General features: G+C 40.1%; 1 protein-coding gene across 2 annotated transcripts in view; it reads right to left on the bottom strand.

Annotated features, from left to right (window-relative positions):
• Positions 1 to 24,375, bottom strand: part of SRGAP1 (SLIT-ROBO Rho GTPase activating protein 1) — a 145,509-nt gene that overhangs the window by 21,267 nt on the left and 99,867 nt on the right. The window contains exons 7-15 of one of the 2 annotated variants that reach the window (XM_069853049.1): positions 21,818 to 22,039; positions 20,969 to 21,070; positions 19,110 to 19,307; positions 18,907 to 18,991; positions 15,731 to 15,758; positions 13,080 to 13,182; positions 9,480 to 9,540; positions 9,240 to 9,317; positions 6,884 to 7,018 (exon numbers count right to left, since the gene is read on the bottom strand). In XM_069853049.1, the coding sequence (XP_069709150.1) occupies positions 6,884 to 7,018; positions 9,240 to 9,317; positions 9,480 to 9,540; positions 13,080 to 13,182; positions 15,731 to 15,758; positions 18,907 to 18,991; positions 19,110 to 19,307; positions 20,969 to 21,070; positions 21,818 to 22,039 (1,012 nt within the window). Of the gene's footprint in view, positions 1 to 6,883; positions 7,019 to 9,239; positions 9,318 to 9,479; positions 9,541 to 12,536; positions 12,571 to 13,079; positions 13,183 to 15,730; positions 15,759 to 18,906; positions 18,992 to 19,109; positions 19,308 to 20,968; positions 21,071 to 21,817; positions 22,040 to 24,375 lie in introns of both variants that reach the window. The other variant, XM_069853056.1, reaches the window with a different exon arrangement.

The following is a 24,375-nucleotide window of genomic DNA, read 5'->3' on the forward strand; positions in this document are numbered from 1 at the left end:
GGAACCACTGGAAATCTCAACACTGCAAAAAGCTGGTTGCGTCTCCCCCCTCACATCACTTCTATTGAAGGCCCTCATTTTATACTCTGATTTTCAAGAACTGTAATTAGCCCTACCTCAGTGAGTTATAAGCCATTTCTCAGCTAAGAAAACTGAAGTCTTGGTACTACATGACTTGTCCTAGTAATGCAAATAGCTGCCAAGCAGAAACAGAAATCGGGGGATTTGAAAACTGGCTCATTACGCTAATGATAAGACTCACATTCCCAAACACAAGCAACAGGACAAGCCTCTGGCAAAGCCAAGCTCGCTGAAAGCTAATGTATGTTTTCTGACTGTGGAGTGAGGGAGGGAAGAGAGATCTGTGTGAAGAACACATGAATATCAAAGACAAACCAAGACTACTATTAGGTAAATATCACAAATAGAAATGGTTATTATTTTCTAGTTCCCAGTTCTCAGAGCAGACCAACACTAACACACCTGCCTTCCAGATCCATCTCAGTCACAGGGGTCAAACCCGCAAGCACAAGAGTTTCCTTCCAGCCAGACGAGGAGTTTGGTGTGGGAACACTGTGCTCCTGTCAAAGTGGCCCTACAGTGCAGTCCAGAGCACAAGGAGGCATTTGTGGGGTTAAACAAGAGAAGGGGAAGAGGCCACATTTTGAGGCTTCATGACTATTGCACTCTATGGAACAACTGGGCACCTGTGCCCAAAACTATTAATATTTTTTTATCAGACAATAACGGAGCAAAGCACCTTAACAATATAAGGAGCTTGGTTTCTGTGAATCCATAAAATTATCTAGGCATCTAAGCATTAGAGGTGCTTGGGATCTAAGGAACCTCCACAAATTACTACAAAAAATGAAAACCAGAGAGCTCAGAGGATTCTTCAGGGGTCATTTAAGTCTACAACCTCACCCTCTGACTTCACCTCAATCACCTCTGTGACATCTGTCCAACCTGTTCATAATATCATCCGAAGAGGCAGATCATAACCTCCAAAAGAAAATCTGCTGGAGTGCAAGCTAGCATTGATCTTGGAATACATTTATTTATTGATCCCCTGTGGACCTCCTTTGCAAATATGCCTTGTCCTTGAACTGAATGAATGAATCCAGTTGAGATTAATGCCACCACATAAATGAAAGAGTTATTTATCAGCTAGCTGCCTCTTTGTCAGCCACAGGCTAAGGACAAGTTCTCAATAGTGTAAGATAGGCATAAATCCTAGCTATCCAAGCCTTAAAAGGTGCGATCTTCAGCCTCCAAGAACAATGGAACCTGTTCTGGAGAGATGGTGTCACCTCTGTAGAGAGACACACACAGAATCAATGAATGCCTACTTTTCTCTTCCATTAAAAAACCCACATTTAAATCAACTGGTGACTCACAATGAGGTTTTTGCAAAGACAGACTCTAAAGTGAAACAGATAAAAAGTGAACGATCTGCCTCAGAAGAGTAAAGGAAACCTGAAAGGGGAGAAAATACAATAACACTAGCCCCCAAATAAAAATAAACCAAAACTAAATTACGAAAGAAGACAGAGACACATTTATCCTAAATAACTTTAAGAAGATGTAAATTGAAGCTTAATTAAGCAATAATCCTGAAGTAGTAGAGCATGTCAAGGGCAATAAATATGAACATATATAAATGCAGTGTTTTGGTGATGGAGAACACAACACTTCTGCAAGAGGGAAACTGCTGATGGTTCTGAAATATTTTGGGCCAAGTGGTCAGCTACATGCCTTTATCACTCTGGTTTAGTTAAAAATGCTACAGCAGCACTGTACTTCTGCTGGTCTTGGTCCTACACATGGCCTCCCCTGCACTGGTGGTGAGATACGGTTATCTAATGAGGGGAAGAGTCACCTTGGGAGCAGTCAGAGCTCAGAAACATGAGTTCTGGATTGTGTATGTTCTACCACCCTCTGTTTCCAGACGGCCTCCAGGGGCCAATCTCAGTAGTAACTGAAGAATTGTAAAGATTTGGCAGAAGGAAAATACTATTGATCAGAACACATGGAAGGAGAAACCTGGTGACAGCAATGAATGAATTGTCCAACACCAACAGCCAATGCTGTGCATGCTGAGCATACTTCGCAGGCAAGGGTAGCACAAGGGAGGAAGAAAGCAAACAATCGTAATGCAAGATACCTCTCGCCTTTAGGACCACAGTGTTGATAAAATCCAACGTGGTATCTCTATGTGGGCCTCAGTCAGTACTTCCCCTTGGTGTAACGCTTACTAATAACAGAGTGAATACCAAATGTGTATTTTAGCCACCCACTGAACAACAAATGGGATTGAGTTACACTTGCAGATGTAATTTTTATGGTCGATTTGCAACTGACAAGTAATCTACATGAGTATATATGAGTGCTGAAGTTAACAATTTGTGCCTCTTTCCCCTTGGGTAGATGAGTCCAATCCAATACAAAGATATGTATATATTAACTCAGCAATGCCACTTACAGCTCTTTCACATCTATCAAAAAAGGCTTTAAAGGGAGACAAACACAACAGTCTCCATTGTCATTTCAGAAAGGAAACGGTTGTCATTTTGTTGAAACTTCTTCAGGAAGAGATGACAATTCAGAATATCTATTTTTCACTTTTCAAGTAATGGGCAATAGTCTGGAGAAGCAATAAAATCATTTCATTTCATAACATCTATGCCTTTAGGTAAATGGGCACTGCTGGCTGGAAGGGAAGATATAGAAGTTTTCATCCATCCTGGCATCTTAGTTTATGAAATTCAAGGCGAGTGAGATGAAACCAAGAATAATTATAATGACCCGCACGAAAACTAAGGAATCCGGGTAGCTGATACGTGTCTGCTGCTACACTGCACAGCTATGTCTGTAAAAGTGAACTGTAATTCACATGTATAAGAGCTCACACCAGAAGACGAACTGCAGCTCCCCAGCAGTGAAGGTGAACTCTGGCCAGCTCCAAGCCCAGATTCAGTACACTCTGCCTCCACGTAACTCTCGTTACAAATACTTCACTTGTGTTTGGTTCAATCTGTTTCTACAAAGTGTAGAAAAGAAGTGCAGTGCAACTCTCCTCCCCTCCACCCCCTTAATCCTTTTGCTGAGAATGCAAAATTACGGCTCATAATCAGATGGATTACTTATGTTCTGTCCTACCTTTCATGCTTGCTCTGGAGAACTCATAATTTGGCCCAAATTTTATCTAAAACAGTTTATAAGCCCAAACAGAGTAACATTGTTCTCATGAGTCTAATTAATATAAATTGCCCTAAAAGCCACAGTCATTTTGCACTGTTTCCACTGTGATTGCAAAACGGAAAGCATTAAATCACAACGCTCTATTTCATTTCGAAATATATGCATAAATGCAAAGGAATTCCTCAGTGGCTGTACTGAGGAAAGGTTCATTTTGCAGCTGTAGCCTCAATTATGCTTGACATCCATAACTAAGTACTTCAGTTTCAAGGGTTTTTTCACTGGCAATGTTACATTTCCATGTAAAATTCTGCCCTTTTACAGTTTTATGTGAACATTAACTTTATGAATTTGCTTTCTCCCTCCCCCCTTTTATAACCATTTCTGCCAACAATTATAAAAAACCCACACTGACATTTATCTTGAAAAACTATTTGAAAACAACTTAATGTTTTTTCTTTTCCTCACTATTTATCAGAGAGTGAATACAACATGAATTAAGACTGTTTAAACTCTCTTAATTAAAAATATGAAAGCCTTCTGGACTTTACATACCATATGTGATCTAGAGAAGTTACAGCAATGTTTTCCCACAGAGGAAGGGAGTCTGGCCCTGCTCCCTTCCATATGGAGACCAATACACTTAATATGTAAGGCCACGTGAGCACAGAAAAAGAAACATCTAACAGTGATAGCTTCACTCAAAGTCTAACGTGGGAGAAAAATCTTGCCTAGTCTGTCTTCCTTTTTGCAAGGCATACAAAGCATTAAGGTTGAAAGGCAGCAATGGAAATCATCTTTGAGACAGAGAGTTGTTGATAGTACGTGACACATAGGTGCTATTTGAAGTAAACTGTAACAGGTGGTATATTCTGAAACGCTTGTTTGGGTTTTTTTTAAAAAAAAAACAACAAAAAACCAAAAAGTATCTTATTCCCTGGAAGCAGTGGACCACTTAATGAAGCGCATAGACAGCTGTAAAAACACTCCATCTTAGGCTTCTCAGATAATCAGAAGATGTAGTCACACTGTTCACAGCAGGCTGTTCTGGGGCTGGCTGTGGGTGCAAAACACAAGAGCTGTTTTGTTCTCTTCTCACACCACACTGAAAACTCCCACTGTGACAACACTAAGTAAATGCACCCCAATGCGCTCTAAGAGAAAAAAACTCTTTTGTCCTGCCATGTTCCAAACTCCTCTCTTCTCCTTCCACTGAAGGAAGGTGTTACCCTGCCGTTTCAGAGCACCCCTGAAGATAACCTTGTGGAAGCCAAACCAAACAACAACAAAATCATCCTCCCGCGGCTTCCTCTAGAACTTGCCAGAAACAGATCTGAGGCTCCTACAACACACCGTCAGGAAGAAAATCCTCTGCTTTCTTCTGTAACAGCAACAGCAGGCATCAAACCTAGCAAAACTACTCAGTCATTACACATCATTTTGACAAGCTGCTGTAGAGATGATAATCAAGACTTATGACAGTCTCAGAGAACAGCCAGTCCAAACCAGGATCAGATGGCAACAGCTCTTTCCCAGTAACTGTCCCATTTGAAAATGTGGCTGAGAAAGGCAGTGCCTTTGTTCCAGGCTACTGGCTGATACTGATTTCAGGTCTCCATTAAATAATGATATTATTTAATTAAAAAGGTTGTCAATTCCTTTGCAAGAAAATAATTTGCTGCTGTCTACATTGAACATGCAGTAGTTGGACATCCTCTAAGGAAACTGAGGACTAAGGACAGGGATCTAGTATTCTTTCCCATATTTTTTTTAAGTTCTTAATAACAAAAGACCATTTGGGGATGACTGAGTTGGATCCTTCTCAGACAGTGATGCTCTGAGAGGCTGGTGAATTTCTCCTGTCGTGCAGGTGCCATGTACACATTCTTAGTCCATTGAACTTTTACCTCTCCTTCCACATTCCCTACCCTGCCTTCAGAAGCTTCAATGGTGAACAGAAACTCTTTGAAATCATCCCAGTTCCTCTTCTTGGAATACAATTAAAAGGTTGCTTTGGGCAAATACTTTTGCATCTCCTAAGCCCTCACTTTTATCATCTCTGTAAGCTGAATACTTGGTATTTTACAATTCTATTTAAAGTACTTAAAGTTCTTCAACACAGCAGAGTGCAATACCATCTCCACATACAAGAACCATCATTCCTGTTTTTCTTAATGCTTAGTCAAAATAATAAAGTCATAAAGAGATCTAATGGGCAGAATCTGAGAGCAGAAATTTTGAAAAGGAAATCTGGTACAAATGTCTAATGATGAAAGTGATTAATCATTTGAACAGCTTATCCAAGAACGTGGTAGATTTTCTGTCAACTGAAGGCATTAAATCAATAAATTTTTCAAGCAGACATGCTTTAATTCACCCAGAAGTTATGGAAATCAGCACAAGATTATTAGGTGAAGTTCCATCACCCCTGTCATGAAGAAAATCACTCAGTCAAAATTATCTCTTTTTAGATTTCAATTTCTATGACTCGCAGACATTTTCTGGGCTGTGCACCACAGTCTGCTGAATCTGAAATCAGGCAGAACCATGATTATGCTTCCTAAAGAGACAAAGGCTCCCCTCAGCATCCTCCATTGTGTGGTATCAGACTGTTAAACTGTGGTTTTGAGGTCCTTCAGAACTCCCCAGTACCACTGAGTCTGTAAATAGCAGAAGCTGCAGAAACCCCTGCAAAAAGCAAAACACACAATATTGCACATCGACCTGGTGACAGCGATCCAGGTATTTGTAACCTCCAGGCTGGATTACTGCAACCCTCCCTATCTGGGAAGGAAACCACATGCACTGGCTTGTCCCAGCAGGGAGCAGAAAAGCCTGTGTCCTTTTCAGCCCGGGACACTGCACACATCGATCTGTGGTTCTGATTGCTGGGCTGAGACCCCTTAGCCAAAATAACACAGTTTGGTGACAGCCAAATCCCAATGGTTGGTTTGGTCTCACCCTCCTCAACATCTGCAGGGATGTGTGAATTGGAGGAGGTTTTGTGCATTCCAGAGCCATTCACTCATCCACAGAGAACGTCCTAGATGACTACAGCCTTTCTGTGTCTGGCTACAAACACCAGCAGTGCACAGATCCATGCAATGCTCCTCCTGGGCATCCCATTACAGTGTGGTCACGCTTGTGTCTTGGAAGGCAGACAGAGATCTCCTGCAGACAGTGAGTGCTCAGCTGCTCCCTCCTGTTCCTGCACCGAAGGGTTTTCCTGCCGGCTGGACTGCAGGTGTGAAGCTGAGTACAATAACGGTCCAGAGGCACACAATGTTGAGCAGTTAGTTACTTATTCACCATCCCTGACACTAAGCTGTGGGGCGTGAAAACCTTTGTGGAAAGTAACTTACTCTAGTTTGCACAGTCATGACTTCATCCCCTTCCGTCTGCCTGAGTACACAGAGGAAAATAATAATGTGTTTAAATTTAACTGTCTCTTGCGAACAGAAAGATAAGCTTTCTGCCCTGTTAAACAAAGAGTTGTACTGTACATTAATCCCACTGGAAAAAGGGAACAACCACAGCTGCAAGTATGACTAATAACTGACCCAGACTCTTACAGATGTCAAAAAAAATAGTCTCAGAATAATCTGTGAAGTTAGCTCTTTTTTCAGGATGCTACTGTATGAATGAAAGTAAAATGCTATTGAGAAAGAAACAGATTTCTACTTACTGATACAAGAAATAAGATCATTAAATCTTTCCTTAGGAAAGACAGGATTTTCCAGCCCTCGGAAATAGAGCTTCAGTACTCCAGCAACTGAGTTAATGTCATGGTTACTTTGGTCATCTGCCAAAGGATTTTCACCTTGAAAAGTAAATAAAGTGAATGAACACACACGCAGGAGCACTCTTGCATGCAACATTTTTATAAATGAGTGACATTTTTGGGGGGGTTTGTTTTTAGCGTGTGGGAGGTGGCAATGCAAGCATTCAAGTAAGATAATAACCACTGATTTAGAAATCCCAGGCTATGACTAAACTAAAACCAGCAGTCTAAATAAAGCTTCCTTTAAATCACATTACCTAGTGATCTCCTAGGGTCTGAACTTCCAACTAAATATTTACGGACATGAGGTTTAAGAAGGCCAAATGCTGGGTCCTGTACTTGGGGCACAACAACCCTGTGCAGTGCTACAGACTAGGAGAAGTCTGGCTGGAGGAGAAGGGCCTGGGGGTGTTGGTTGACAGCGACTGAACATGAGCCAGCAGTGTGCCCAGGTGGCCAAGAAGGCCAGTGGCATCTTGGCTTGTATCAGAAACGGTGTGACCAGCAGGTCCAGGGAGGTTATTCTCCCTCTGTACTCAACACTGGTGGGATTGCACCTCGAACACTGTGTTCAGTTCTGGGCCCCTCACCACAAGAAGGATGTTGAGGCTCTGGAGCGAGCCCAGAGAAGAGCAACAAAGCTGGTGAAGGGGCTGGAGAACAGACCTTATGAGGAATGGCTGAGAGAGCTGGGGTTGTTTAGCCTGGAGAAGAGGAGGCTGAGGGGAGACCTCATTGCTCTCTACAACTGCCTGAAAGGAGGTTGTAGAGAGGAGGGTGCTGGCCTCTTCTCCCAAGTGACAGGGGACAGGACAAGGGGGAACGGCCTCAAACTCTGCCAGGGGAGGTTCAGGCTGGACACTAGGAAAAAATTTGTCACAGAAAGGGTCATTGGGCACTGACAGAGGCTGCCGAGGGAGGTGGTTGAGTCACCTTCCCTGGATGTATTTAAAAGACTGGTAGACGAGGTGCTCAGGGACATGGTTTAGTGGCAGATAGGAATGGTTGGACTCGATGATCCAAGAGGTCTTTTCCAACCTGGTGATTCTATGATTTACAGTCAGTAAAATAAAAATGCCAAATGTTTGTAATTGGAAAGGGTTTCTCAGACTGTTCTTTGGGAGCTTACACAGAACAAGTCTGGTTAGATAACTCTTTGAACTGGAAATCTGTCTTCACTCTGAAAACCTCAAACTTTCAGGAACATGTGCAACTTATCTGTGAAAACATTGTATGGGAACTGAAACCTTAAGGGCCATGATTGAACTATGCATAATTTTAAAGACTTAATCTTTATTAGGTAAAGCAGTCAGCAATAAGACAGATTTAAACCATGGCGAATAGGAGGATGTGGCTTCATTTAGCATGTAAAACCAGCTACTTCACCTATCTTGTCAAAGATAAGATCAAGTTTAACAAGATATGTAACTAATCCTGGGGAGAAAAATACTGTGCATATTTTTCATGCTTTCAGTCACAAGACTTATTGCTCCAAGAGTTTTCTCATTAGCAGTTGGTCTGCAAAAAGTTTTCCTGCAAATTAAGAAAAACAGCTTCTAAAACCCGAAGTAAGAGAATGCATGATTTAAAAAAAAAATTGTAACTAGCACTGTTTGAACACAATTAGGGGATTGCTGGATCCTAGCTACCCTAGCAGAAGAATCCTAGGCTGGGTGTTGGAAGCCACTCATGCTTAAAAAGCTGGTTTCACTTCCTGGTATCTTTCCCATAATTCCTCCTTTGGGGCTGAAGTTTCCTTTGGGAATAAAAACAGTGGTTGGAAGTGGAACGACCCTTTCACAACCCATATTCTTATTGATTGTGATGCCACTTTGGCAGAGGGATGAGCACTCATCCTCCAGAAGATCAAGTAACAGGGTTCTCAAATTGCATCAAGTAGTCTCTTGAATCTAATTAAAACCAATAATCTTTCCTTTCTGAGGATCTTTAAAATAAAACATAGAGAAATTATTATTTGCAGTTTACCATTAACAAAAGAGTGAATTTTATGATTGATTCAAGAGTCATATGCCTCGTCTAAACAAAATGAAAAACTATCTCAAACTCCTAGGACGTAACTGGGGAAAAACACATACATATCATCATCATACTTCATCTTTAAGTATATGACGGTGCAAAGTTTTAGGAGCAGTACACAAAGTGCATACAATCTGCTTAAACAGCCAAGAAAGTAATTAGAATTTAAAAGATTTTTAAATGTCAGATATTAAGGTGCTCAAATAAATGAAAATGCAATTACCTCTCTCAAATGAATTTTTAATGTCATTGACTTCCACCTGGGAACCAGACACTCTAAAAATTCCCTGATGCTGAAGACCTGCATCAAAGATGGAAGACAGTGGTGAAAAATAAATCCAGTCTTTAAAACACTTTTAATAGCTATTTTAAAAACAAAGCTGTGGTGATAAATGCATTATGTAGAAGATACACACAAAATTTAGGGTAATAATGAAATTATGTAGCATGTTTCAGAGCTTACCATATAAATTGATAAATCTGATACAGCTTTCCACAATGAGAGGAATGACTTGTCCTGAATCCTGGAAAAACAAGAGCAAAAAGAGTAAACTGCAGACCAGAAAGAGGAAACCTCCCTACTCTGGATTGAATGTTAAAGTGCATTTCCTTGGTCAATCCAGATGGACATACAGTGCTGGCAAAAGAACACATAAGAAAACATATAATTTCTAACAGAGTTCTATTCCCATTTAGAGAGGGAGGAAAAGGAACAGGTGAAAAGAAAAGATTATGGTTCTTCATTAAAATCATTGAATCGGGAAATTCAGAGACTTCATTCTCTACCTCTGCCACTGTACCTGGCTAACACTGTATGTGACATCTAAAATCATGCACGCGTTTTAGATTTTTGAAGCAAAATGAGTTAAAGCAGTGAATTTGCCTTTAAAAAGTTTATTATTAAGAATAATAATTCAAGATGAAGATGATCCATTTGCATTCATTTAACTCACCTTTCTTCTCCTGGTGGAGAAAATTCTACATGGACTTTTTTTTGTAAAAATTGTTAAAACATTTTTAGTAAAACATTGCACAGGGCATACCAGGTGTCTCCTATGTGCTCTACTGATTTGCATGTCCTAACATAGGGCAGATGACGGCCTGGCATGTTGTTTTGGGCTGCTCTAACTAGCTGGTAATACACTGGGTGGTGACCTGCAGCCACTTTGAGCTGAGCATGTGGTTCAGCTGCCTCTTCTCCAGGCATAAGATATTGGGAAAGGGAGGTCACATCCTAGACCTCCCCACCTGAAAGTGGCAGAGCTCAGGAACCAAAGTTCATGTTCTCAGCCATGATGCAGCAGCAGGTCTATAGCTACATCTTTCTGTTAGGAAGAAGCGTTTTAATAAAGGAGAAAAAAATGCTTGTGATGGTAGAGGGAGAAGATGGCTATATATTAATTTCCAGAGAGTTATTTGTCTTTTCTTTTAAACTGCTGATTTTCCAAAAGAACAGTAACAGTCCTTCATCTGTGTGTTTTGGCACTTTAAAAAATGGATGTTTTACCCCAAGCGCACTAATGACTAAAAGTCATCAGATATCTATTAAAGACACAAATCATATGATTAAAAATTTAGAAGAATTTGTGCTTATGCTGGAAAAATTACTGTTTCTTAAATAATAGGTACCTTTGAAATTCTTGTCTTGGAAGCTATAATTTTTCATTCCAAATATGTAAGCGCTCAGAAAACTGACTAATTCACTTGAAAGTTTAATATAAAACCAGTCTGTATTACAAAATCATGAATTCAAAAGCATCCTGTAACTCAGAATACACATTTCCTTTCACAAACTAGTCCTTCATTTTCATGCTAAATTACACTAATGGGAAGTTTATGAATTGAGCCCAAATAGAAAAGCCAGCTACTAAAAAAAGTTTGAAAAATAACACACAGTGAAGCAATGAAACAATGTACTTCCTGAGATAACCTAACCCCGGATCTTCTGTGTGCTCCACGCTGTTTTAGTGAGGCTTACAAAAGACTGTACCGCAAATTATGCTATTTAAATTGTGACTTGTCTTTTAACTTAAAAAAAAACCAGCAAAGGCTAGCTAGCCAAGAATCAGTAATGTCTGCATGAGCATTTTCTGTCTGACTTGTGTCACGATTCAGTAATAGCTGAATAAAAAACGATCTCCATGGAACAGGTCAGTTGCTAAAACCAGGAATACTGTCATCTTCACCAACAATGAGCAGCCCGGCCCTCCAAAAAAAGCAGAGTATTAGAAAACATGCACAACATGCACCCACACCTCCTGTTAGTACACTGGTTCATGCAAAGAATACAAAACCTTGAAAAAGGCAGCGTTTGCAGTAAGAAATCACAAAATAAATTACTTTTATACCTGGTTTTGAGGAATCTGTTCAGAATCACGTGCAACTTTGTAGTGAAGTAACTTCTTGAAATAATCTAAACTAACAGCTTTTGATTTTGGATCTAATGACGGGAAGATAATTTGAACCAACAATCTGTGTTGGTGAAATGTCAGGAACCATGACCCTACAGCTGCTATGAATTTAATCTGGTGTGTGTAGTCATGAATGCATGTTTAGGATTAATTATCATTTATTTTAAAGTCAAAATGAAGAGCAAACTGGTGCAATACTGTATTTCACTAGCTGTAATACTTTTGTCCCTGTCAAAATGACTTATCCCTATCAGGAACGACATGGTCTTTGGGCAGGGATGCTTTCCACACTGGCAAATCTGTCATAAGGCCACTAGCTCTCTTTTCTGCTTTCTTTTTCAAAGACTAACTATGCAGGACTCTCTCCACCTCCAAGTAAGCTCCGTCACCCACTCTGCCATGTAGCAAAACCCTCTTCTCTGTTAGGGAAAATGACAGAACGGCATTTCTCTTGATTTGCTCTGTTCTTCTCTAATCCAGGGGCTTCTTGTTGTGGCAGTATATGCTTCTTTGCTTACTTTCATCCTTGAGCAAGAACTGTTCATAATATTAATCTCTTGCATCATCTGATGATTTCCTGAAAGTCTTTGCACCTCACAGCACATAATAATAGTTTTCCCTATAGTTGTACCAAGAGTGGCTGAAAGCTCCGTTCAAAGACAGCTAAACTGGTGTGGTGCCACTGAGCACACAATTTGTCCTTTAAAATACTTGCTGCTAGCTATGTTGCGCAGGAGGTTAAAAAAAAAAAATCTCAGTAACATTCAAACCTAGTTCACAAAGTCAGGAATCCATTCACTGCATTTTAAAATATATTGTTGCATAGTTTTTGAGGATTTTTTTCCTTGAGCTCTGTCAGCTAGTGTCCAGAGGCACCAATTGACTGTGATGGGCACGTGTTTGTTAATGAATCATGAAATATCCATCTTTTAAGACTACAGTCACTTCAGAGTAGTACACTGGTTCAGTTTCGCCTGCTTTTGTACTTGTACACTCATTTCTTAATGCAAACTTCTCCCTGCAGGTCTTTGAAAGAACTAATTTTGAGCCAGGCGTGAATGCAACCCGACAGTGAGGCAGAGATGGTTCTCTTGTCACCAGAACTATACCTGATGTCTTGTGTGAGAGTTCCTTCGGCCTCGGCTAGAAGCATTATTAGAAATAAAAGTATGAGAAAGAAGAAGATAGTAAATACAGCAAAGATACAAGATCCAGAATAGTGGTGATCACAATTTCACACAATATAATATATTCCTAAAGTCACAGGAAATCAAAAGCTGGATATCAAACCCAGGTTAATGCTGCTTCTCCACAGACTTTGAATACTGAACGTAGCAAAAATGGAAAGCAGGAAATTGTGCTAAGTCAGGGAATGCATCACTACATCCTATCTTCTACATGATGCTAAGTTTCCTAATAAAACCAGGCTGCCAATGCTATCCCTACTTGATTATCAAAATTGTAGTGAGGCTATTGTGAGAAATGAATCTCCTTCTTTCCCTCTGACTTCAGGAAGTATTATATTGATCAACTGGGAAGAAAAGAGCCCCAGGACAGACTTAAACATAATGATCTGCCTCAGCTTACACAAGGCAGTGACCATTATAGTAAGAAGGGTTGAGATCAGCCACTGGGGTGGCTGGTGCCAGTACCTTGATGAATGATTCCAAATCACCATTAAACAACTTAGCACTAAACTGTGATCGGGGTCTGGGCTTCCTGTGTTTCTGGGGCTTAGGGGGAAGATTTGGAGGCCTAAGGGAAGGGAATATGATTACTGAGCAAGATAGAATTAAGTCACACAATAAAATGCAATGTCTGTAAGCTCATGGCAAAACAACAGAATATTGTAAAGGGAGAAATAAACACAGTACTCATAAAATACAGACTTTCCATCAAATTTAAGCATAACAGTGATTGAAGAGTGGAGATCTCCCCCATTAAATACACATTACTTATGGATAAATATTGACATTCTTCATGAATCCCTGCTTTGCAGCTTTACCATATACATTTATTTCAAACACTGCACAATCGGAATGGCCTTTTTGCTGCAGTCATGCATGAAATGTGCAGCAACCACTGGAATTCATCCTGCCAGCCGTGGCAGAGCACAGGCCACTTGAAGCACCTCTTATCAAGCAGAAAAGTTTCTTCATGCTGGAGAAGCTTCAAATGCAAATTAAAGCTGTTCAGCACACTCCTAAGATGCTTCAAAACCAAACCGTCTGCGTTTTCAACTAGAGCCAGGAAGGATAAACAGCTTTAGCCTTCCACACCCAACCATCAACATCATCACACAAGAAAAGAAACACCTTGCAAATTTGCTAAAGGAATTAAAAGAATATAATCAACCTGAAACAAATAAACAAAAGCAGCATAAAGCAAAGAAAGAAGAGGAAGAACACACAAAACTTTGGTCTGCAAAATGTTTACCTAGTATGTTACACATGTGATGACTACAACTGAAAGAGATTACAGGAAATAAATGTTCTCTCGGTCACAATTTATTTTGTGAATGTTGGGGCACTTTGCATGCCACCTGTTTCTCTGGTTCCCCTGCACCAGCAGTCCAATGTGTCTACAGGTTTCTCAGGAATTAGCAAAAATATCAAATGTTTTGGGGGAAACAGTGAGGAACAACAATGCCAGGAACATTAAGTGGGGGGATTTTGGTCTGTTTGGGTACCACCTGCTATTTGAAATTCACTTTAAAAATATCCTCTTCCCTTTTACAATTTAATTTCGACCTTGATGAATATTTTCATCTGCACATCTTACAGTCCAGAAACCTAACCCTTGGGCAATAAGTAGGTCTCAGCAGAGCAGGGGAACTGGTGCCAAGGAACGTAAGGGCAGGCCCTATGCCCTCAAGAGTTTCTCCCTCTAAGTGACCATTTGTGAGAAGGCAGGAGGTAAGATGGCTTCAAGCTGCCCCCCCACTTTACTAAGGTAAAATCATTGCCTAAATACATCATCTTCTTTCAGCTGCTTACAGAGGAGAGAATTTAGGATGATGCGAGCCTCATGAGTCACATGCTTTGGAGTCAAGAAAGAACGTTTTTCTCATTAGATACAAGCTTGCTGACTTCCATATATTCCTTGCAGCATCTCGGGGCAGAGTTAAAGGCACAGATCTCAAAATTAATGTCAGCAATTGGGAAAAATCTTGATTTGTTACCACTTTTTAACTGGGGTCCTATAAGGAAAAGAAGTGACTAAGTACAGCTTTACAGAGCTAAAATGGACCATGGAGTGGTGGGAGACAGGCACGTCTGAAGTCTGTAGAGATTTCCCCAAGAATACCAGGGCCAGGTTATACAACACCAAGTAGTCCAGCAAAGGCAGAATCATAGCTGGATCCAAACTTCTTAGCTGGGAGGGCAAGACTTTTTTGTTTTGTTTTTTTTTAAATAATTTAAATATGAGGGGTGATAGCAAGGCCAATCCTGCCCAGAAAGCAAAAAAGAGAAAGAGAAGGTGTTGAGAAAGGATGCACTGCATGGAAAGGGAAGGGAAAGAGTGAGACCAGAAAGGTGGGCTAGACGTTCCTGCTGTCACCAGGATGGGAAGGGTGGTGTCCATAGCAGTGATACATAGAAGAGGCAGCTGCAAATCCAAACAGTTGCCATTGCCCCCCCAAGTCTGACAGCCTGGAGGCTGCAACATGCTCCTCTGTGTTTATGTCTGGAGGCAGCATCACAGGTGTGACATTACACAACTTAAAAAGCATGTGCTGTGCAAAGCAGGGAGATCTAACACTCCATCCCTTCTCTTCTGTGAACATATAGATTCATTTAAATATCAAACACGGATGGTGGGAGAGGCAGGTATTCCTGTCCAGAGCCTGCGTATCAAATATACAGTCTATCTCCCAAATTCATCTCTGCATCATGTTCTTCTGAACTCTGTATCCCGACCACGTGAGTTACAAACCGTGAGAAGCAAGGTGTCTCTAGCAACTGAAAAAGATTTCTTTTCTAGCACCAAAAAGACTCTCTCTACTTCCAAATCTGATGTGCAATTCAAAAATATGTTTAAGTATCTCCGAACTTGTCCCATCCTTGACACTGGTCTAAGCAGCTCACATGAATGAGAAAGATGAACAGTCTGGTCCTTTACCCATCAGCATGTAGAAACAGAAATGCTGAATATTAAAGCACACAGAGCCTGTACACGATTTATGTAACAACAGCAACAACTACAGTAATGATGTACCCTTACAAACTTGTTTGAAAATTCACAATTTCTAAGATTTTATTACATTTGTAACTCTAGATCAAGTCAAATGAAAATGTCTTACCTTGTTGTCATGTATTCAGCCCTGTGACCTAGAAAAGTTCAACAAGAAATAATAATTTACAGGTTGTAGGTAGTTTATTTTTTGTACCTAAATTATGCCTGGCAAACTACTTTTAACCCTATCTTTAGAGTTACCAGCAAAAGAGACACAATTATACACCAAACAGGGCACTGCAGTTATCTACCACCTTCACAGTTACATTTAAAATACAAACTCAACCTGTGTTACAGAACAACTTTTAAGAAGCCTGCCCATACTTTCAACAGTCACTGGATACTGCAAATAATTTTAAGCAAAACTCCAAAAAAAGTCTATTTTTTGTGCTCATGCGTTTTAGTGCCTAAACCAGTATGGAAAAGAGTTGCATCAAGATAAGATTACATCTCCCCTTGTGCCTAAATCTATTCAGCACTGCAAATACAGAGCTCTAGACACCAATGGCTTGCTATTGAAAGACTCTTCCCCCTCTTTTGTCTGTGTCTTGCAGGAAAAAAAAATCAATGCTACCACTGGGAAACAGCACAGAAAACTGTGAGGAATTGTAAAGAAGCAAATATTGTATTAGAGCAAGGTTCCTGGGTAACCTTTGCGGAACAACCAGCAAGCCAGGCATGCGCACCGTGTCAGCTCATGATAGTGAAAATCAAAGTAATGAAATCTGCGGGATTTTGAACACATCTCTGGTATTTAACAGATTAGGGCAAAACTTATCTTGAACACATGCATAATTTCTTTTACAACTGCTTATTCTCTTTCTTTCATTTCCCTGTGCTCCATTCAATAGATGTGTATTTGGTCTGAATTAATACGAGTATCAGTGTCCTTCCAATGTTTAGTATTGATTTCATTTGAATATTTCCCATTTTACTTTTTCAAATTTGTAGATGCAAACTGAGCAAAGAGCACTTAATCTATGTCCCTTGTGCAGCTCATGAATACGTATACACTGCGCCTGTGAACAGCAACAGACACTATGACAGAGGTGATGAACTGGAATAGGAGCCAAATGCTCTCAACACTGTGGACATCAGACTGGAATCTGGATTTATCCAGCCTACATCCTTACACCATACAGGTTTGAATAAAAACAAGAGGACACCAAAGGAAAACTTGCAGTTCAGACAATCCTCTCCCTCTCCCTGAGTCCTCTCCCCTGCATTACTTAACACAGCACGCTGTGTTACTTGTCTGCTGTCTTGCTGACATGAAAGTTTCCAGAAAAGGCAGTTTGAGTGGAGCAGGGGAGCAGTTCACTTCCTACAAACTCATTTCTATACTAGTTGCAGCAATAATGATCACAATTGCACCGTAATTCTATCCTTTCAATCATCTCCATTCAAGGAATGTACAGAAACCCGGTCTCCTTCCAGGGCACATGCATTTTAATGCAGGACATGGCTCAGTAGAAGGGGCACTTGAAATTTTTAACCTGTAAGAATGATGGCTTTTGCTCCAAATATCAGCTTTGAATATAATGTGGACGTTTGGGATACTAGTTTTATGTACTGTGCTGTAATGACGAGACAACAACTATGTGCAAAAACACTGTGGGCAACATAGATTAACTGCTTTGGGTTACAGCTGATGAGTCAAAGGGAACTCCTCAAACAGAACGCCCCAAGCATGGCAGAACAGCCCAGAACCTGACAGCAACTTGTCACTTAGGTCACCTGCTAAGAAGTTTTTCTTCAATTCCTTTTCATACAATTTTGTTTCTTATTTCCAATATGCATTAGGCAACAAATTCTGTTATCTTTTCTCTTCCTCCCTCCAGTAGATGATTATGCATTTTACTGAACTTCCAAATAATAAACATTCACTTTGTTTTTCCAAATGCCTTTTTTGTGAGCCTCTGGAGGAAAATTTTCCTCTTTTTTGACTAACATCAGCTGTACTTGTTTTGTGTGAATAAACTGCTCAACAGCCACATTAAAACAACCCCAAACCTATTAAATGAAAACTTCCATGAGAAAAAACATAATATAGTCAGCTGTCTAAAACCAGCTACCATCTCCTACAGTCCAAACTTGCAAGAAAACCTCAGTCACTCCCAGGACAAGGGTTTTGTTTGGGTCATAGCCAATAAGCTGTTAATAGCTCTTCAGGCACCTCCACAACTGGATGTGTGGATCTGGGCTTTTGTATTAAAAGCAAGGAGAGATCTGATTAACAACAGGTTTTTGGCAACAAAAAGAAAATGAATTGACACATCCTTCAAAGACAGTCTCTAATCTCCAGGAGATCTGCTGTGTGAATCACTTCCTCTCATGTCTGCAACACTGTGTGGCTATTCCTCAAGGCTTACAGTACAATTCTCCTTTTCCCTTTGGTCCATGAGGAAGTGCCTTTTGAGAGGCTGGAACTGTGCATCATGCCTGATTCATTACTGCCCTAGTGCAGCTTTAATTCATTTGACTATGGGAATCTGCCGACAAGGTTTCTATTTTCAGATGCATTTTTAAAAATCACGGAGAGTGTTCAGGACAATGGATAATCCTCTGCTATCATACTTTGTAGTGCAATAATTTTGTAATGCAACAATTTTATATGCAATAACAGGTTTAGACCTATTAACTAAATTTTAATTCATTCCAGTTCACAGTACACAAATACTGTGTAGAGACCCACCATTAAATTAAGCCTTGAAGAGTCTCACTATTGACATTAGTGAGGTCAAGATTTCACTTTTTACCTTTCATAAATGCTCTCTTGAGTTGCTTGGTTGCAAGAAGGACACTCATGTCTGTATGTCAGAAGAGTTGCATTAGTGAGTCCATTTTAAGTGACGCGCCCTGGATAATTTTGTATGCTTAAAAAGATATCACTCTCCTCCAACTCTTAAAAAAAACCCCAAGTCAACAGAAATCATTGGGAAGCAGAAACAGTCACAGCTCTTAAATCACCCTGCACTGACTGTGTCATCTATCCCGTCAGACATGAGACTTTTCATTCAAGAGTGCCATTTCCAAATACAGCCACTTGTCTAAATGTCTGCACAGTGGAAATAAGTATCTGCTGAAGAAACAACATCAATTTATAGTGTGCAGTCTGACCACTGCTGGTAAAAATTAAATGTATGCTTAGTGGACAATTAAGCTTTAAGTTTTGTAATTTTTTTCCTGTTCAGTGGGTTCATTGTACAGTCTTGGATCACTTTTCACTTTACTGTTATTTACCTTCTCCAAGTGTCCTCTGCAGCAAGTCATGTTTTGCTTGAAGTTTTGTGATGAGATTACTACCTTCCAGATATTCTCTGAATTTCTGGAGAGAAGCAGATCAATCTATTACTATGGATATGACATAAACCCAGGAACTTCAGCATAATGTTTACTTCAGGTGTCTGGTCTGTATTACATGAATGAGGATGCAATCAACATACCATGAAATAGAATTGCTCTGTTTCCTGCTGGTTAGCTCTTCTTTTTGCAATACTAGGCTTACTCAGGTATGTCTCAGAGACTGTTGACTTCACGGACTCAGTTGAGCGGCTGTGCTGGAAGCACTCTGACACATCATAGTCTTCAATGGTGACCATATCTTGTATTGTCTGCAGGGTAGCCTCTGTTGTTTTCTTAACCTGGTGTTAAAAAGCACAAATTACCAAATGGAAAGGCAAATACATACCAGAACATCTTAGAAAGGAAGCATGCTCCCCCAGACAAACTGGTGTGTGGATGTGAAAAATTAGATGTACTATAACAGGTATCTATGTAACAGCAGGAAGACACAATTAGGATTCCTGTCTAGTTCTCTGCTTTACCATGGTACAATTTACAACGTGAATGTACTTTTGTGTTGACTGTATAACACTCTTAAGCATTTATTCCCTGAAATTACGATTGAAATGTGACATTATTTGATTATGGTCCCTAATTTGAGACAAAAGGCAACAGAGATGATACACTGCTCTGAATGCTCACCAGTCAATGTGTTAGACTGAATGTGTACATCCAAGGATCTGGCTGCCGGAACATGTTCTTCTGAGATAAAAACCTGTGACACTGCTCTTCAGAGTGCTACAGCGCAGATCACAGTGATGTTTAAACTGTAGAAGTGGAGAGGGCTGGAGAAAGAACAAGTTACACCAGCCTCAAAGCACTTCCTATGACCTATAAGCACAGTTGCTTGTAGTGGAAACCAGGTCATAGAGGCAGCAGAACAGGGTTTGCAGTGTTTCCACAATGCAATAAAGTAACTGGCAGGATTCACAAGGATGTGACTTACCTCCCAGCTCTGTTTTGGAAGCGTGTCTAGAAAAGTCAAATTAACTGAACCATGCATACTTCTACACACATCTCCAGTGTAAGCAAATATCCTTTTTGTGCCTGCCAACATGATTCCCCCATCTATGCTCCTGCACTTCACCTTGCTAGAAGAAATAATCATTCTTTCTCTTTTTGGTTTTTTTTTTTACCTTGAGACACTTTCTGAAGTCACAAGGAATTTTTTCAAGACTACTGTACATGGCCCATGGGCATTAATACTTTGTTCCAAGCATTCAGCACACAGCATAGAATGAGAGAAACTGGAATCCTGAAAACTTATCAAAAAAACTACACCAAGAAATTAAATCATCCTTATGTTTCAATTTAGGAACAGATTCTTATTTAAACTGAGGACCTTTAACACTGCCTTAAATTGGATAAAGGTTCAATTTACACCCACTGGGATGCCTCTCTCTGCTGCAAGAGCAGGAGAAAGAGAACAGCATTACTTTTCTGTATTTAAAAAAAAAACTAAAATATTTTATTTTACTAGGTGAGATGATTCCCATACCAGGCAGTCAGTACTTGTGCTTATAAATAGCTATAGCTGAGAGCACAAGAGATTTTGACTCAGCTACCACAAAAGACAGTCCAAATTCCTTTGTACTTCAGAAGTAGCAATTTAGGGACTGGACAGAGGGTGTTCACAGAAGATAACAACTGTGCTCAGAGGCCTTCTGCCACAAAACTTTAAAAATAAGAGCTCTAACAAGTTTTCAACTGAAGCATCTGCAAAACACAAAACTCAGTAATGCGAATGTATGGACAAGTAGAAGATAAAGTTTCCAAATTTCTATAAATCAGACAAGGATCTACCTTAGCATTTTTATCAGTGTTTGATTTTTAAAATTAAAACAGTTCATATAGATTTAGGCCATTTCAGGGTCATTTACGTGCTCTTGGCAAGGTAGAAAACACTGCACCTGCCTGAAAATGGTGTTCAATTCATAGCCCTGGTAGACACAGATCTTACCTCCTCATTTTCAATTTTGAGTGTGGCCAAACGTGATTGTAGTTGCTGATACCTAAGCATAAGCTCTGCTTGCACAGGCTGCTGGGCAGTGACCTGACAAACCTAGGAAAGAAAAAGAGCTGTAAGATGCAAGGTATGAAAAAAACCCCAACAGTCAATAGTCTGGTTGCTCTCCTCAAAACTACATGAATTCCTACTAAAGCCACTAAAACTTAAGGAAGCAGGCACTGAAATATGTCCATTTATGGGACTATGTATGACTACAGAGCACAGCCTTGATGTATGGCTGCTCTGTATCACTTCTTTGTCACACAGAAATGCAAACCCTGGAGTTATCTTCAAATAAAGATGTACATGAGTGATTCTGAATCCTGCTTTGGTACTGGCCTCTGGCATAGCAGAAGCAGGCACCTCTGCGATACCTTCTACGCTTGAAATCTCCAGATGATAAAATGGGAGAGGAATGGTGAAAAGGCTGCAGTTCAGCATGCTTAATTTGAAGCAGCTCTGCAGCTTCTCTCAAAAAGTACACACAAGCTCTATTATGGGAGAGGCCAGTAGTGAAACATAAGGCTGCTACTTACACCAGTGCTGGGCCAAGTACAAGCTGTCCAGCAAATCCACAGCAGTTTAATTGTTAGTATAATACACAGTAACACACAACAGTTTTCACTTGAGAAGTCTCAAGAACTTCAGAACAGTGCTGCCACTTTTGAAAAATGCTACTACTGATCCACTTGCTTTAGGATAGCAATAACAGCTTTTACCAAACTCTTCGTAAAAAAACACAGATTCTCTATCTTGACATATAGAAACAGCCACTGTGAGGATACTTGTTAGTATACAGACCTCATCACCCATATGAGACTGGAATTCAAATTTCATTGGTGGACAAAAAGCGGTGGGGTACATCTCCATGAATCTCTGCTTGTCACTCCGTGGCTCCAAGCTGTCAACTGCATTTTCAATGATGTCTAAGCCCTCATGCCTGGAGGTTTCAAGGTTATACTCTGCAGAAAGGTATGTTCTTAGGGCTCTGTTCAGACTAGCATGGTATCCAAGATCGCAACACTAAAACCACAATAAAGGTTAAGGAAAATAAATCAAAAAGGAGGAACACCACTCCAATACCCTAAGCCACAAATTATCACCGATTTTTTCTGTCCTGAAATTCTTCTGTCTTCAAAGTATTTTACAAAATATCTTGTAGATTAAAATACAGTAGTGGGGTCAAGACAGTAACTATTTATTTACAGAGACTAAATGACAGTTTTAGAGAAGAGATCAAGTGTACAAGTATGGCAACATACACCTTATTTCCCATGTTCAGACAGAGCCAGCAATGTACATCATGTTACTTAAAGTTACTTAAAATAACTTAAAGTCGTAATTTGTATGGTTTTTTTCTAGGGGTGAGAATAACACTGGAATGTAATTGAAACCTAATTGGTAGAACATAAAGTTGTGTTTGCTCTTTTTAAACATCATCAGTTTGCATTATTCATGACTCGTTAATTTTTTAGAGGAACAGCTGAATATATTTTTAAAAACGTCACAGCAGTAGTGTCTCAAGTGTTTGTTTCCTTAATTTCCCCCCCACAGTAAACAATATCCTCAGCTTCTGCTCAGTGAGCTTCCATGTAATGGCAGGAGTATCAAAAACCTCTCTGTCACCTCAACAGCAGCCCACCATTCTGCTAACAGTTGCATACAAAGCAAAGTTCTTTATTCAAACAGGGCTTTTAGGCTTGACACAGCCCAGGAGGAACTGACCAAATGTCTGCTGGGAAGACAGTCTGCAGCAGACAAAAATATCCAACACTTCCCATCTTACAGGGTGCCTGCAGGAAATCGGTGCAGTTTTAGGTGAGATTTGTGCCAGTCAAAGGTGAATGCCTGGCTAGGGAAGTCAGGGAGGATGCTGCTTCAGGGCATCCCTCAGCCACCCACCCCTGGTGCCCACACACAGCTTAAAACCACCCTTCTCCGCGGGACTCACAAGTAAAGCGATGCAGATGGGTAAAGAAGCAATTTGAATTGAGTCCACTGTAGACTATGCTTCAATGCATACTTCCCTCACAGCTGTAATAAACCCTTAGGACTCATGGGATCATGTCCCCTTCCCTGGAGGTGTTTAAGGCACGGATGGATGAGGTGCTAGGCGGCATGGTTTAGTGTTTGATAGGAATAGTTGGACTCGATGATCCGGTGGGTCTCTTCCAACCTGTTTATTCTATGACTCTATGTCTTCCTTTTCCTCTTACTTACTTGAAAAAGGAGTCTCAGTGAGTACTATGGGTAGTTAGTGCGGATGGCACAGTGACTACCCAAAGTTCAAAACCAAGTTGTTGAACCATTTAAAGAAAACAGAAAAAAGATGTCATGTTCAATCAAACACACATAGGTTAGCCTCTCTCTTTTGCATTCATAGAATATAAACTTGTGTTACACTTAGTAAAACAGCCACTCAACTTTTATACTAAAGCACATCTATATTTCAAAGATCTCCAGCCTAAAAAATAGTCTCTAAAAGGAATTGTCTCTTGGTGGTTTTCACTTGTTCTATGTCAAATCGGATCTCATATTTAATTCACGATCTTGGATGAAAAAGACAGACTAAAAGTGCTGATAAGAAAGTAGATCAGGACAGCTGTTTTATTTCATGCGCATTAGTTTCAGAGAGACCTTATGGAAGATTAAACTGAGAGGAAATGAGAAATAGAGGGCAATGCCAGGTTTATCATGGTCATGTGTTATAAAACTACAAGCATCTTGAGCCTGAAGTTTGGCTCGAGAGGATTAATCTGAGTATTAATAGAAAGCTTATTGATTTACAGTTAAGAGTTGTGCGGGTTTCTGATGCAGTTTCTTTGCAAGCTGGAATACAAGATTGCAGTGTTTATGCTGTGACGGTACCAGGAACTTTATTATTTAGCCCTAAATCTACTCAGCTCCTATCACCATGGCCGTCTTTTGCAGATGATGACAGCTGAAGAGGGTGCCAAATATGGCCTCTCAACCAAGAAAAAGAATTCTTCAAGTGAAGCAGAATATCCTACCAAATTAAGGCATTTTCTGCCAATGCCAGCAGAGGAAAGAAGAACTAAATCCAGCACCTGAACTAACGCCTTATCACCAGTCTTTGAATGCAATTTAAAATGTCTGAACTTGGAATTTTGCTTCGGTGATTTAAGTAAAAATAGAATTTGTGTGAGTGAAGTTATTTTTTAAAAGCAAAATAAATAAACACTCAATGAATCACGACTCCTACTTCTGGCTGACTATAGGTTACTTTCTCCAAAATTGGAAGACAAAGATAATTTTTACTGGGAAATGGCTCTGTCACATCATCAACTCATGGCTATTCAGAAGGAGTACTGTTTTAATCTGCTACTACTAGTGATGGT

This window comes from Phaenicophaeus curvirostris, chromosome 1 (genome assembly GCF_032191515.1).
Source record: "Phaenicophaeus curvirostris isolate KB17595 chromosome 1, BPBGC_Pcur_1.0, whole genome shotgun sequence".
Taxonomy (NCBI): Eukaryota; Metazoa; Chordata; class Aves; order Cuculiformes; family Cuculidae; genus Phaenicophaeus; species Phaenicophaeus curvirostris.